Below are 12,488 nucleotides of genomic sequence, written 5' to 3'. Positions count from 1 at the left end.
CTTGCCAGCAAGAATACTGTGGGAGACCGTATCAAAAGCTTTGCTAAAGTCAAAGAATAACACGTCCACTGCTTTCCCCTCATCCACAGAGCCAGTTATCTCATCATAGAAGGCAATTAGGTTAGTCAGGCATGACTTGCCCTTGGGGAATCCATGCTGACTGTTCCCGATCACTTTCCTCTCCTCTAAGTGCTTCAAAATTGATTCCTTGAGGACCTGCTTCATGATTTTTCCAGGGACTAAGTTTTGGCATGAGAAGGCATGAATTTAGCCCAGAAGAATCATTTGCTCTCAGGACATGACTTTTTATATAAAAAGTCATCAGAATGTCATTGCTGTGCCTCGGATTTTACTAGTGGTATTGTAGCCTTCCATGGTAGGTTGTTCTATATTATAGATGGTATAATCTGCCATAGGGGGAATATGAATGCAAAATTCTATGAAAGTTTCACTGACTCCTGTTAATCCAAGGATTACATTATTGCATTTAAACAAAGTCTTTACAGTTTGGAACATTAGTATGTTTTGGGCTGGAAGGCCAAAGTATTTGAGAATGCAACAGAGGTTTGTATCTGAGCTGAGGTGCATCAGTGAATCAGGCAATCTAAGTGCCTCAAACATGGTGATGTTTTTATTTTATTTTTTCTAGATGGCATTGGAAGATTCAGAACAAAAGCAAAATCTTCTACATACCATCTATTCACAACTGGATGAGTTATCAATAATCTTTGAAACAGAAAATATAGTGCAACAGATAAATGAAGTAAATGGTCAAGTAACATCTTTACAGCAAAAGATAGTGGAAATTCTTCCACAGATCCAGCACATGGCTGATGTAAGTCTGGGTAGTCTGAAAAAAATAGCCTTTTATTGGTGTTTCATTAGATCGTATACATTATTTGCCATTAGAATGCAAGCATTCTCATTTTAATAATAGGAATAACATATAGGTAAATGCATCATTTAAAAAAAATCCCAATGTGATAATTAAGCTGTAAAATTCAAGAGAAATAGTAAAATAATTTGGGGGGTGTGCCTTCTGTCTCTATGAGGAGGAGAAACACAATGCTTATTACTAGCTTATTCAAAGGGCTTGTTTCCACAGAGAAATTTGACAGCAGAACTATACTGTTATATAATTATTCTGCTAGAGTTACACCAGAATAATAGTGTGCACATGGGGAGTTATACCAATATAAGAGTGCCTTTTTCTGGTTTAGCTCATACAGTTTCAAAGCAACATAAGCTAAATTGGAAAAAGGCAATCTTATACTAGAATGACAGTGTCCACACAAGGTGCTGTAAGGGTATAATTATATCAGAATAGTTCAGCCAGTAAACTTCCCCATGTACACAAGCCCAAGAGTAGTTCATGTGTGACTTCAAGGTTATTTTGATTCCCTACTCAGGGATTAAACCTGACTAGCTGACCATTAATACCTAATTCCCTATGTGAGTTATGACAAGGAGCCTGTGAAAGACAACGTGATTGATAGCAACTAGCTTCTGGATCAGCAATACCTGTTGAATGTACTGTAAATGCAGCAGCATTCAATCTCTGATATTGTACATAATTATTATTTTTTTAGTAAGGTTCAGTTTAATACCTTTCTAATATGTTTCCAGTCAAAACATATTGTATAATACAAATTGTTTTATTTATATATGTTTGAAGGGCAGCTTGAAAATATTTCTTATTAATATGAAACATTTAAATGAAAGCTACACATTTTGTGGTTCTAATTTGCATTAGAAGAAAATTTACTTCCGATTAAATTATTGGAGTACAATGTATTTAGAATTTTGATAAAATTTAGACCTGGTAATTCATTAATTTATTTGGTATTTATTAACAACAATAATAGACACAATAACAATTCATGTGGCTGTAAAATGAAATTTCATAGTCCACAAATATTTTGGATATTTCAAAACATCTAGGAGGTGGATGCCATTGAATCTGAAGTGAAAGTGATAGGGAAGGATGTTGCCAAAATTAAGACGATCTTGTCAACAGAAGATATATTAGATTTTTCTCCTAAGGAGCATCTTAGACATGGACAGGTGTGTATGTATCTTATTAAACCTTTTTTTCTTACATTGAATAAACAAATCAACACATTTCACAGATATGAAGATGGCTTATTAATGCAAACAAATTATTATGATGCATGACTTGCTTTTGAGGACAATAATGAGTAGGTATATTATGAAAATTGTGACTGTAATTCCCATAACCCAAAGGCTGAAGAAACTTTTTCACAATTAAATTAAGTGGCCTTGTGGTTAATGCATGAGACTACGAGTTGGAACATCTGTGTTCTGTTTCTCTCTGCAGCAGATTTCCTATGTGACCTTGTGCAAGTTGTTTATGCTTAAATTTTCAGAAGTGCACATTAATTTTTGGTGTCTCCATTTCTGGAAACTTTATGACCTGATTTTCAGAGGTCATGACCACCCAAACTCTAGATAATATCAACATAAACTGCAGGCAATTGGCACTTCAGAAAATCAGGCCCTAGGTTTCAGGTTGGACACTCAAAAGTTGAGGAAAAAGTTGATATTAATTTCTCTGTACCTTATTGTCCTCATTTTGTGAAATGATTATATTACCTCAAAAGGGCAAATTCATTTGTTTTTTACAAAGCACTTGAAGATCATTGAATGGAAAAGTGTATATATGTGCAAAGTCTTATTATCTAAATCCCTTTCAGTCTTACATTTCTATAATTCCATGATTATTTATCAATTCAAGACTTCATTGCAAGGATATTTTGGCCATGATGTTCTGCCTTCCATCCCTGGGTACAATAAATCAAAGTATTAAAGATATTTTCTATTTATTTTTTCCCTGTGTCTACAAGCCACATTTTCAGTTCACCTACATGCAAAATTTGTGGATTCAGTTTAAGGGGAAAGCTGAAAGTTTGGTCATATGTTTGCTGTTCTGTTACCCAGAGGGCACTTGTAGCTGCTACAGTATATGGAGAAGTGATTAATATTGTGAAGAAATATTTCACCTTGAAAACAGTATTCTTCCTTCCCGATTTGTAACCTTTGTCCACATTAGAGAAATATACAAAACATTCCCACTGATTTGAACAGTTGTGAACCATAATGTAGATAGGGTTCTGCTAGTGAGACCCATTTTCACCACCATTTTAGTGAAACCTGCTGAAAGCAAGTCAAGTGGTTGGGTAATTTTAACGTTTCAATGAGCTCCATCTATTTCTGATGTAGTCTGTGTGACTCTGTGATAAGGTAATAAACAGTCCAGTAACCTTTACACAGAGTCATGCAGATTTCACCTGAAATTGATGGAGATCATTGAAATGTTAAAATTACCCAACAACTCAGTAAAACTATAGTACATTAGACATGACTTTCTGTCTGCACTTATTTATCAGGTAGAATATTCTGTGCTAATTGCATATGTGTTTTCAGTAATGTGCAGCATTTCCACCATACGCCTCAGGTCCACAAGACGGACAGAAATAGTCCCAATGGTCCCCTGTCCTGCAAGTGTCATGACACACTCCTCTTGGTTTGTACAGTCTCACCATATATTTTTTGAAAACATTCTGAGGTAAAAATTCTCTGAAGGTAAACAGAGAGAAGGTCCAAAATCAGCCCTGCAGAATTTACATAAGAGAACTTTTTAACGGCATGACAAAAGTGATCATTGTTTCTTCTTCATAGCATATTCTGGTTATACTTACATTTTTAGGTTATACTTGGCCACATCAGTCCCTTGCAGAAGACCCTTGCTGCGATAAAGGGCTACGAAGAAGGTCTTAGGTTACCAGGAATGAGAATGCAACCTCTCTCAGTCTTCAAAAGAACAGGCCAACTTGTGAAAGAACTGAAAATGTTAGAAAAAAGTACCAAGGAACAAAATGAGCTACTGGAGGTAAAGTACTTACATTGACATCAGATTCATTTGTTCTGAAATTTCATACAAAACTCCTTAAATTGGTAATAATTTCTTTGGTGACGAGACATGATTGTCAAGGCAGGGCCATAGTACACTTGCCAGGTCTCTTATTTCTGGTTTCGCTGTGTAATTTAATACAAGGACAAAGCATGCTATAACTGTCTTGATGTTTATTTAATTTTGGAATTCAGCTAAAAGTGATGCGAGTTTCTTTTCCCAGATAGCTAATGCCTCATGGCACTTTGTGGTAGTTTTTGGTATTGCACAATAGCAGTGGCTTTAATTGTCATATTACTTAAATACCTATGGTCCCGCAACCCAAGTCAATGCAAGCTGCAGGTGCTCAGCACCGCTGAAATTCAGATCCGACATCTTTATACAGAACATAGAAATATTTTTGTTATATATAGCTAGCATTTAATAGTTATTTAATTACATTATCATTAATTATTAAAATGTGAATAGTCTGTTGCTGAAGGAGTTATTTCTAAAGGATGTAATCTCTTCTTATCAGTAAAGCATAATGGGCCAATTTCCTCCACTGTAACTTGTACTGCTTATCATTTTGAAGCTGGACATCTCCTGACCTGACCTCATATTAGGTACTGCAACTGGACTTCTAATAGAGGTTAGCTATCCTGGGACGCAGTGATTCTAAAAAAGATTTGGGGGTCCTGGTGGATAATAGTTGAATGTGAGCTCCCAGTGCGATGCTGTGGCCAAAAGGGCTAATGGGATCCTTGAATGCATAAATGGGAATCTCAAGTAGGAACAGAGAGGTTATTTTACCTCTGTATTTGGCACTGGTGTGACCACTGCTGGAATAATCTGTCTAGTTTGGGTGCCCACGATTCAAGATGGATATTCAAGAGAGAGTTCAGAGAAGAGCCATGAGAATGATTAGAGGATTAGACAATATGTCAAGGAGCTCAATCTATTTAGTTTAACACAGGGAAGATTACCAGGTACTTGATTACAGTCTATAAGAACCCACTGGGGGAACAAATATTTTATAATGGGCTCTTCAGTCTAGCAGACAAAAATATAATATGATCTAATGGCTGGAAGTTGAAGTTAGAAAAATTCAGACTGAAAATAAGGTGTACATTTTTAACAGTGAGAGAAATTAACCATTGGAACAATTTACCAAGGATTGTGGTAGATTGTCCATCACTGACAATTTTTAAATCAAGACTGGATGTTTTTCTAAAAGATGTGCTCTAGGAATTATTTTTGGGGAAGTTCTATGACTTGTGTTATATAGAATGTCAGATGAGATCAGTGGCTCTGAACCTTTCCAGACTACTGTACACCTTTCCAGAGTCTGATTTGTCTTACATACCCCCAAGTTACACCTCACATAAAAACTACTTGCTTACAAAATCAGACAAAAAAAAAGAAAAGTGTCACAGCACACTATTACTGAAAAATTGCTTACTTTCTCATTTTTACTATACAATTATAAAATCAATCGGAATATAAATATTGTACTTACATTTCAGTGTATAGTATATAGGGCAGTATAAACAAGTCATTGTCCGTATGAAATTTTAGTTTCTACTGACTTCGCTAGTGCTTTTTATGTAGCCTGTTGTAAAACTAGGCAAATATCTAGATGAGTTGATGTTCCCCCTGGAAGATCTCTGCGTACCTCCACAGATACGCATACCCCTGGTTGAGAACCACTGGACTAGATGATCACAATGGTCCATTCTGGCCTTGGAATCTTTGAATATTTCTGGGTGAGGAGGAGAGTGGCAGTTCAGGACTAAACAGTCCAAGAGGGATAGCTCAGTGGTTTGAGCATTGGCCTGCTAAACCCAGGGTTGTGAATTCAGTCCTTGAGGGGGCCACTTAGGGATCTGGGGCCAAATCAGTACTTGGTCCTGCTAGTGAAGGCAGGGGGCTGGACTCAATGACCTTTCAGGGTCCCTTCCAGTTCTATGAGATAGGTATATCTCCATATATTATAAGATGAGTCTCAGCATGATGTCATCAAACAAAAGTTTTTTTCTTCTTAAACACACCTTTTAAACTGTTCTCTATTAACGGGAGTGCTTTAGCACCTCAGGGGCTGTTGTTCCATTGCTGGGCAGTTTGGCAATTCATACCTGCTGCTGTTAGCATATGAAGGTAGACATCATCCTAGATGTGTGCTTATATGCCCAAGATTTAGAAGTGCTGGTATGGAATATGCCAAAAGGTATGCACATTCTTACAGTTGGGGAAAGGCTGGGGCTCCAGGGGCTGCAGCAGTGTACTTCAGTGTTCAGTGTTGAAGCATCATCTTGTGGTGAAGATGTACCTAGGTGTCACGAATTTGGGGTCCTGTTCATTTTTTACCCCAGATTTCCTGTGTGAGCCTCTGATGTCCTACATTTGTAAAATGGAGGTGGTGGCAGGCCTGTGAAGTAGATGTATATTATGAAGCTAAGTTTGCAAAGCACATTGAGATCCTCAGATACAAGATGCTATTCAAATGCAAAGTATTATTATTACATGGTTCCCATTGGTTCAGATGGGCCCTTAGGTATAAGTTTTCCTGCTTTGAAATATATTTTACTTGTTGGAGGCAATATAATGTTTATGCTCGGCATTTCCATAGAATCATAGAAGATTAGGGTTGGAAGAGACCTCAGGAGGTCATCTAGTCCAATCCCCTGCTCAAAGCAGGACCAACACCAACTAAATCATTCCAGCCAGGGCTTTGTCAAGCTGGGCCTTACAAACCTCGAAGGATGGAGATTCCACCACCTCCCTAGGTAACCCAGTCCAGTGCTTCACCACCCTCCTAGTGAAATAGTTTTTCCAAATATCCAACCTAGACCTCCCACACTGCAACTTGAAGCCATTTCTCCTTGTTCTGTCATCTGCCACCACTGAGAACAACCTAGCTCCATCCTCTCTGGAACCCTCCTTCAGGTAGTTGAAGGCTGCTATCAAATTCCCCCCCACTCTTCTCTTCCGCAGACTAAATAAGCCCAGTTCCCTCAGCCTCTCCTCATAAGTCATATGTCCTAGCCCCCTAATCATTTTCGTTGCCCTCAATGTCCTAGCCTCCTAATCATTTTCGTTGCCCTCAACTGGACTCTCTCCAATTTGTCCACATTCTTTCTGTAGTGGGGGCCCCAAAACTGGATGCAATACTCCAGATGTGGCCCCACCAGTGCCGAATAGAGGGGAATAATCACTTCCCTCAATCTGCTGGCAATGCTCCTCCTAGTAATGCAGCCCAATATGCAGTTAGCCTTCTTGGCAACAAGGGCACACTGTTGACTCATATCCAGCTTCTTTGCCTTTATCTCCTACAAATCTAACTCAATTTTTAAATGAGATTTCTTCATTAGAAAACAGATTGGAAAAATTGCATTTCTTGGCAACTTGGGTGTCATACTGTGCAGCAAAGACTCTCCAGTCCTGTTGTGTAGGTTGAAAGCAAGTGTAGTCTAATATAAGTCTATTGTCTGGCGAAGATCTTACAAGGTAAGAAGTGTATTAAAGCATGAACATTTTATTATTAACTGTGCATCAGAAATTTAGTAAGTGCTCTGTTGTAAAGGCAACCAGAATGGAAAAAATGTGCTCTTATTTTTTTAAAAAACACTTGGGTATTTATTTTGAATACTTAACTGTGTAGGGGCATATGAATGTTTATGTATATATTACTCTCGGTTTACATATATCACATGATATTGTAATAGAACAATCCTAATAATTTTATCAAAGCAACAGAGGGTCCTGTGGCTCCTTTAAGACTAACAGATGTATTGGAGCATAAGCTTTCGTGGGTGAATGCCCACTTCGTCAGACGCAATCATGATTAAATTCCAGCATAACAAAGCATAGTGAAATATAACAGAAACAAAAAGGAATTAGGTGCTGTTGGTTTGTAAATTCCTTGTGGTTAGGTCATCAATCAATTTACACCAAGGATTAATTTGACCCTTTGTCTTTGTATTTTGGCCTGTGGAGTGCTATGCATACCTACAGTGCTATATAAATAACACTCAGGTTAGAGGGTATAAAGAGGACAGCTGGGTGTCCTGACTTCCCATATAAGAGGGACACTGTTCTCATATTTTAAGATTAGGACTGTCAAGCAATTAAAACAATTAATCGCGATTAATCACGCGATTAATTGCATTGTTAAACAATAATAGAATACCATTTATTTAAATATTTTTGGATATTTTCTACATTTTCAAATATATTGATTTAAATTACAACACAGAATACAAAGTGTACAGTGCTCACTTTACATTTATTTTTGATTACAAATATTTGCACTGTAAAAAAACAAAAAAATAGTATATTTCAATTCACCTAATACAAGTACCGTCGTGCAATCTCTTTATAATGAAAGTTGAACTTACAAATGTAGAATTATGTACAAAAAAAACTGCATTCAAAAATAAAACAATGTAAAACTTTAGAACCTACAAGTCCACTCAGTCCTACTTCAGCCAATCGCTCAGACAAACAAGTTTGGTTAGAATTTGCAGGAGATAATGCTGCCCACGTCTTGTTTACAATGTCACCTGAAAGTGAGAACAGGCTTTCGCATGGCACTGTGGTAGCTGGCATCGCAAGATATTAACGTACCAGATATGCTAAAGTTTCATATGTCCCTTCATGCTTCAGCCGCCATTCCAGAAGACATGCATCCATGCTGATGATGGGTTCTGCTCGTTAACAATCCACAGCAGAGCAGATCAATGCATGTTCATTTTAATCATCTGAGTCAGATGCCACCAGCAGAAGGTTGATTTTCTTTTTTGGTGGTTTGGGTTCTGTAGTTTCTGCATCAGAAGGTTGCTCTTTTAAGACATCTGAAAGCATGCTCCACACGTCATCTCTCTCAGATTTTGGAAGGCACTTCAGATTCTTAAACCTTGGTTCGAGTGCTGTATCTATCCTTAGAAATCTCATGTTGATACCTTCTTTGCGTTTTGTCAAATCTACTGTGAAAGTGTTCTTAAAATAAACATGTGCTGGCTCATCATTTGAGACTGCTATAACATGAAATATATGGCAGAATGTGGGTAAAACAGAACAGGAGACATACAAGTCTCCCCCCAGGAGTTCAGTCACAAATTTAATTAACACTTTATTTTTTTAACGAGCGTCATCAGCATGGAAGCATGTCCTCTGGAATGGCGGCCGAAGCATGAAGGGGCATATGAATGTTTAGCAAACTGTCAAATATTGCAGACAGTGGTGCTGTTGTAGCTAAGCTGGTCCCAAGATATTAGAGAGACAAGGTGGGTGAGTTAATATATTTTATTGGAACAACTTTTGTTGGTGAGAGAGACAAGCTTTCAAGCTTACACAGAGCTCACCCACCTTGTCTCTCAAATACTGTAGATAGAATTTACCCTTTGACCTGCACCTCTCATCTTTGCTGCACAGCATGATTTATTTTTGCTAGTTGCAGGTTAGCCTGCAACAATGAACTAAACTATGTCAAATAAAAGTAGGAAGGTTTTCTCATAAGGTATCATGAAACCAACAAAAAGGCAAAATCATCCAGTTTCTCTTTAATTTCTTCTTTTTACACAACTCTCCTGGTGAATAGGATTAAATATGTCTGACTTCACGTTTTACAGCCAAAGGGAGCTGAATGCATAGATTTATTTTGTAATAAATAGTTATAGCCAAAGCTGCTTACTCTGCTACCAGACACAGCTATGATACAGTATTTTTATTTCATTTTATTTTATTTTTGTTTATGAGAAAATTAATAAAGAACTTGAAGACAACAGAATTCGGGAACACTGAATAAAATCAGCTCACAAATTCTTAACTTAAACCTAGGTTTGAATTCATTGCAATACTGATTAGTTTGTTTCTGTATTCTACTAATCAATTGAAAATGGCTAATGAAAATTATCTTTTTACAGTCAATCGTAAAAGAGACAGATGAATGCGAACAAGAAATTGAAAAGTTGAAGCAGTTCTTAAAGAACCAGCTGGGTGAACTGTCATATGAAAAACCATTGTTTCCTCAGACTGCTTCCTGCCCAGAGGCGAGTTTCATTTTTTTTCATTTTTTTCTTTGACCTGTAGTTTATACCTCTATGACCAGGACTTGCTTCTAGTTGTATGCTAATGTGGGGTAAACAGCAACATTTATTTTTTTCCTCTCAATCATTTCCCGATGTGTGAAGCCTAAAATAAGTAGGCAAATAGATTTCACTGCAGTATACATGACTATTCATGCATGGTATGGTATTGTCATCCTTACTTCTGTGCTCTGCTGGCGGGATGCTGCCTTCAGAGATGGACGCCCGACCAACAACCGCTGCTCTCCGGCTGCCTAGCTCTGAAGTCAGCACAGAAGTAAGGGTGGCAATTCCACGACCCCCCTAAAATAACCTTGTGACCCCCTTGCAACTCCTTTTTGGGTCAGGACCTCCGATTTGAGAAACGCTGGTCTCCCCCATGAAATCTGTGTAGTATAGGGAAAAAGCACACACAAGGCCTGATTTCATGGTGGGAGACCAGATTTCACGGTCAGTGATGCATTTTTCATGGCCGTGAATTTGGTAGGGCCCTATACATGTATAATACATAGGATTGCTAGTTAAACTTTTAAATGTCTAGCTAGAGATATGTTCAATAGTTTGAACCTATGGTGAATTAATGTTAATCCTGATTGTGAGTCATTTCCTGACTCTTGTGTGGGTTAAATTAAGAACCTAAGAGTTGCCTCTTAATATAGCTATTTCAATTTAATTTTCTTGTCCTTTTTTAAAAGAAAAAAATCACCTGCTTAGTGATGATAGTAGCCTTTGACTTTCATACCTCACTGAAGGCATTGGAGTGGGGAAGTGGTGAGTTTACATCTCACTAGAGTGATTGGAGTAGAGGAGGAGTGAGCACACCACTTTGATGTTACTCTTGCTTGTCTCAAGACAGTTTCCCAGCTATGTAGATTAGCAGAGCAGATAGCAATGTTGTTCTTTTTAACTACAACTTAGATAGTGCAGCACATTGCCAAATACAGGCAGTATTTCATGCTGATGACTTTCTCCTGCCCCTGATGGAGTTATTGGAGGGTTTTGCTGCATGTGTTTCAATGTGTCAGGAAAGGTGTATTTTTGTCAGCAGCTCTCTATCTCTCTCCGACAGAGCCAAAGAAAATTCTTCCTGCCCCTTAGTAATGTCCCCTACATGAGGGTGGGCTGTCATCCTATCAGATGCCTACTGAGGCCTTCTATGCAAAGGCCTTGCCTATGTTCAGAAAATCTATAAATGTCATTCAGCACCAATGCAGCTCCACTGGTCCTTTTAACAGCAGAAACTGTAGTGGAGACAGGGCCCATGATGTGTCATCTAACCTGGGTTAGTTACTTGCTTTGCTTTAATGATGCTGTGGGTGAGCAGCCTCTGGAAACAAGACTGACGCTGTATTTCAGGCCATCACACCAAGGCCAGCTGTTGTGGTTGCACTGCTATCTACAGGTCTTGAACTGGGTGTGCTGTCGCTTTCTCCTGCTGAACTCAGTGAAGAGGAGAGAGCACCAAGGACATGTCTGCTCCTGTCTCTTGCCTTTCTTTGGCTGGCTTAGACACCTGAGGGATAGGGATGGGGCAGCAGATAAAGAGAGTATTGAGTGGAAGCTGGAGAACTATGGGAATGTTCAGTGTGAAGCAAGAGTCAGTGGGACAGTCAGTCCCACTGTTATCACCACATGTGGGAGATGTAGGGCAGCTCTACTAAACAGACAGGGAAGATAAAAATCCCTTCTAGGTGTCACGCTGTCTGGAGTAGCTCACGACCAATAGTGCTAACCTCAGCGCAGGCTGTCAAAAGCAGGGTAGACACCTCAAATTGGTGGTACATTTTACAGTTAGATTTCACCAACCCAGTAACAAATGTGAACTCCTAGAGCACTGTAATAGTCTTACCATGGAGTCACAGACAGTCCCCCTGGGCTCTCCAGCCTATCTTGCCACCCAGGCAAGCTGGACTTAGTGATAATTGGTCACCTATACCAAAGATCACAAAATATTCAGGTTACTTCCAGTCCCAAGGGACCAGTCAAATACCTCAGCTCAATTTGTATCTCAGATCTCATACCAAACACAACGCTTGTAGCCAGTCCTGTAATAAACTAACTAAAGGTTTATTAACTAGGAAAAACAAACAAGAGAGAGTTATTTACAGGTTAAAGCAATCAAACATGCACACACAAACATACCATCTGTGGTTCCTAAAGATGACAGAGATGTAGTAATCTGTCATTTCAAAATGTCTTTCAGGGTGGACCCAGGAGTAACCCCTGGGGATCTCTGCCTTAGTTTAGTATGCTTGGCCCCGTGAGAGTTCAGACAACAAAGAGATGAACAATTTTCTTGCGACTCTGTTTTATCTTTTACCAGGGCCGGCTCCAGGCACCAGCTTGGCAAGAGGTGCTTGGGGCGGCCACTCCGGAGAGGGGTGGCAGGTCCAGCGATTCGGCGGCAATTCGGCAGACGGTCCCTACTCCTGCTGGGAGCGAAGTACCTTCCGCCAAATTGCCGCCGCAGATCGCGATCGCGGCTTTTTTTT

General features: G+C 38.9%; 1 protein-coding gene across 1 annotated transcript in view; it reads left to right on the top strand.

The window, feature by feature from the left end:
* The window catches only part of SYNE2 (spectrin repeat containing nuclear envelope protein 2), a 199,090-nt gene that overhangs the window by 72,252 nt on the left and 114,350 nt on the right, over positions 1–12,488 (top strand). The window contains exons 44-47 of the mRNA XM_026654293.1: positions 650–835; positions 1,942–2,064; positions 3,728–3,910; positions 9,835–9,960. Of these exons, the coding sequence (XP_026510078.1) occupies positions 650–835; positions 1,942–2,064; positions 3,728–3,910; positions 9,835–9,960 (618 nt within the window). The remainder of the gene's footprint in view (positions 1–649; positions 836–1,941; positions 2,065–3,727; positions 3,911–9,834; positions 9,961–12,488) is intronic.

The sequence above is a fragment of the Terrapene carolina genome, unplaced genomic scaffold (assembly GCF_002925995.2).
Source record: "Terrapene carolina triunguis isolate 2854851 unplaced genomic scaffold, T_m_triunguis-2.0 Scaffold189, whole genome shotgun sequence".
Lineage (NCBI taxonomy): Eukaryota > Metazoa > Chordata > Testudines > Emydidae > Terrapene > Terrapene triunguis.
The sequence above is the reverse complement of the archived record's forward strand: the minus strand, read 5'-3'. Positions and strand labels throughout refer to the sequence as shown.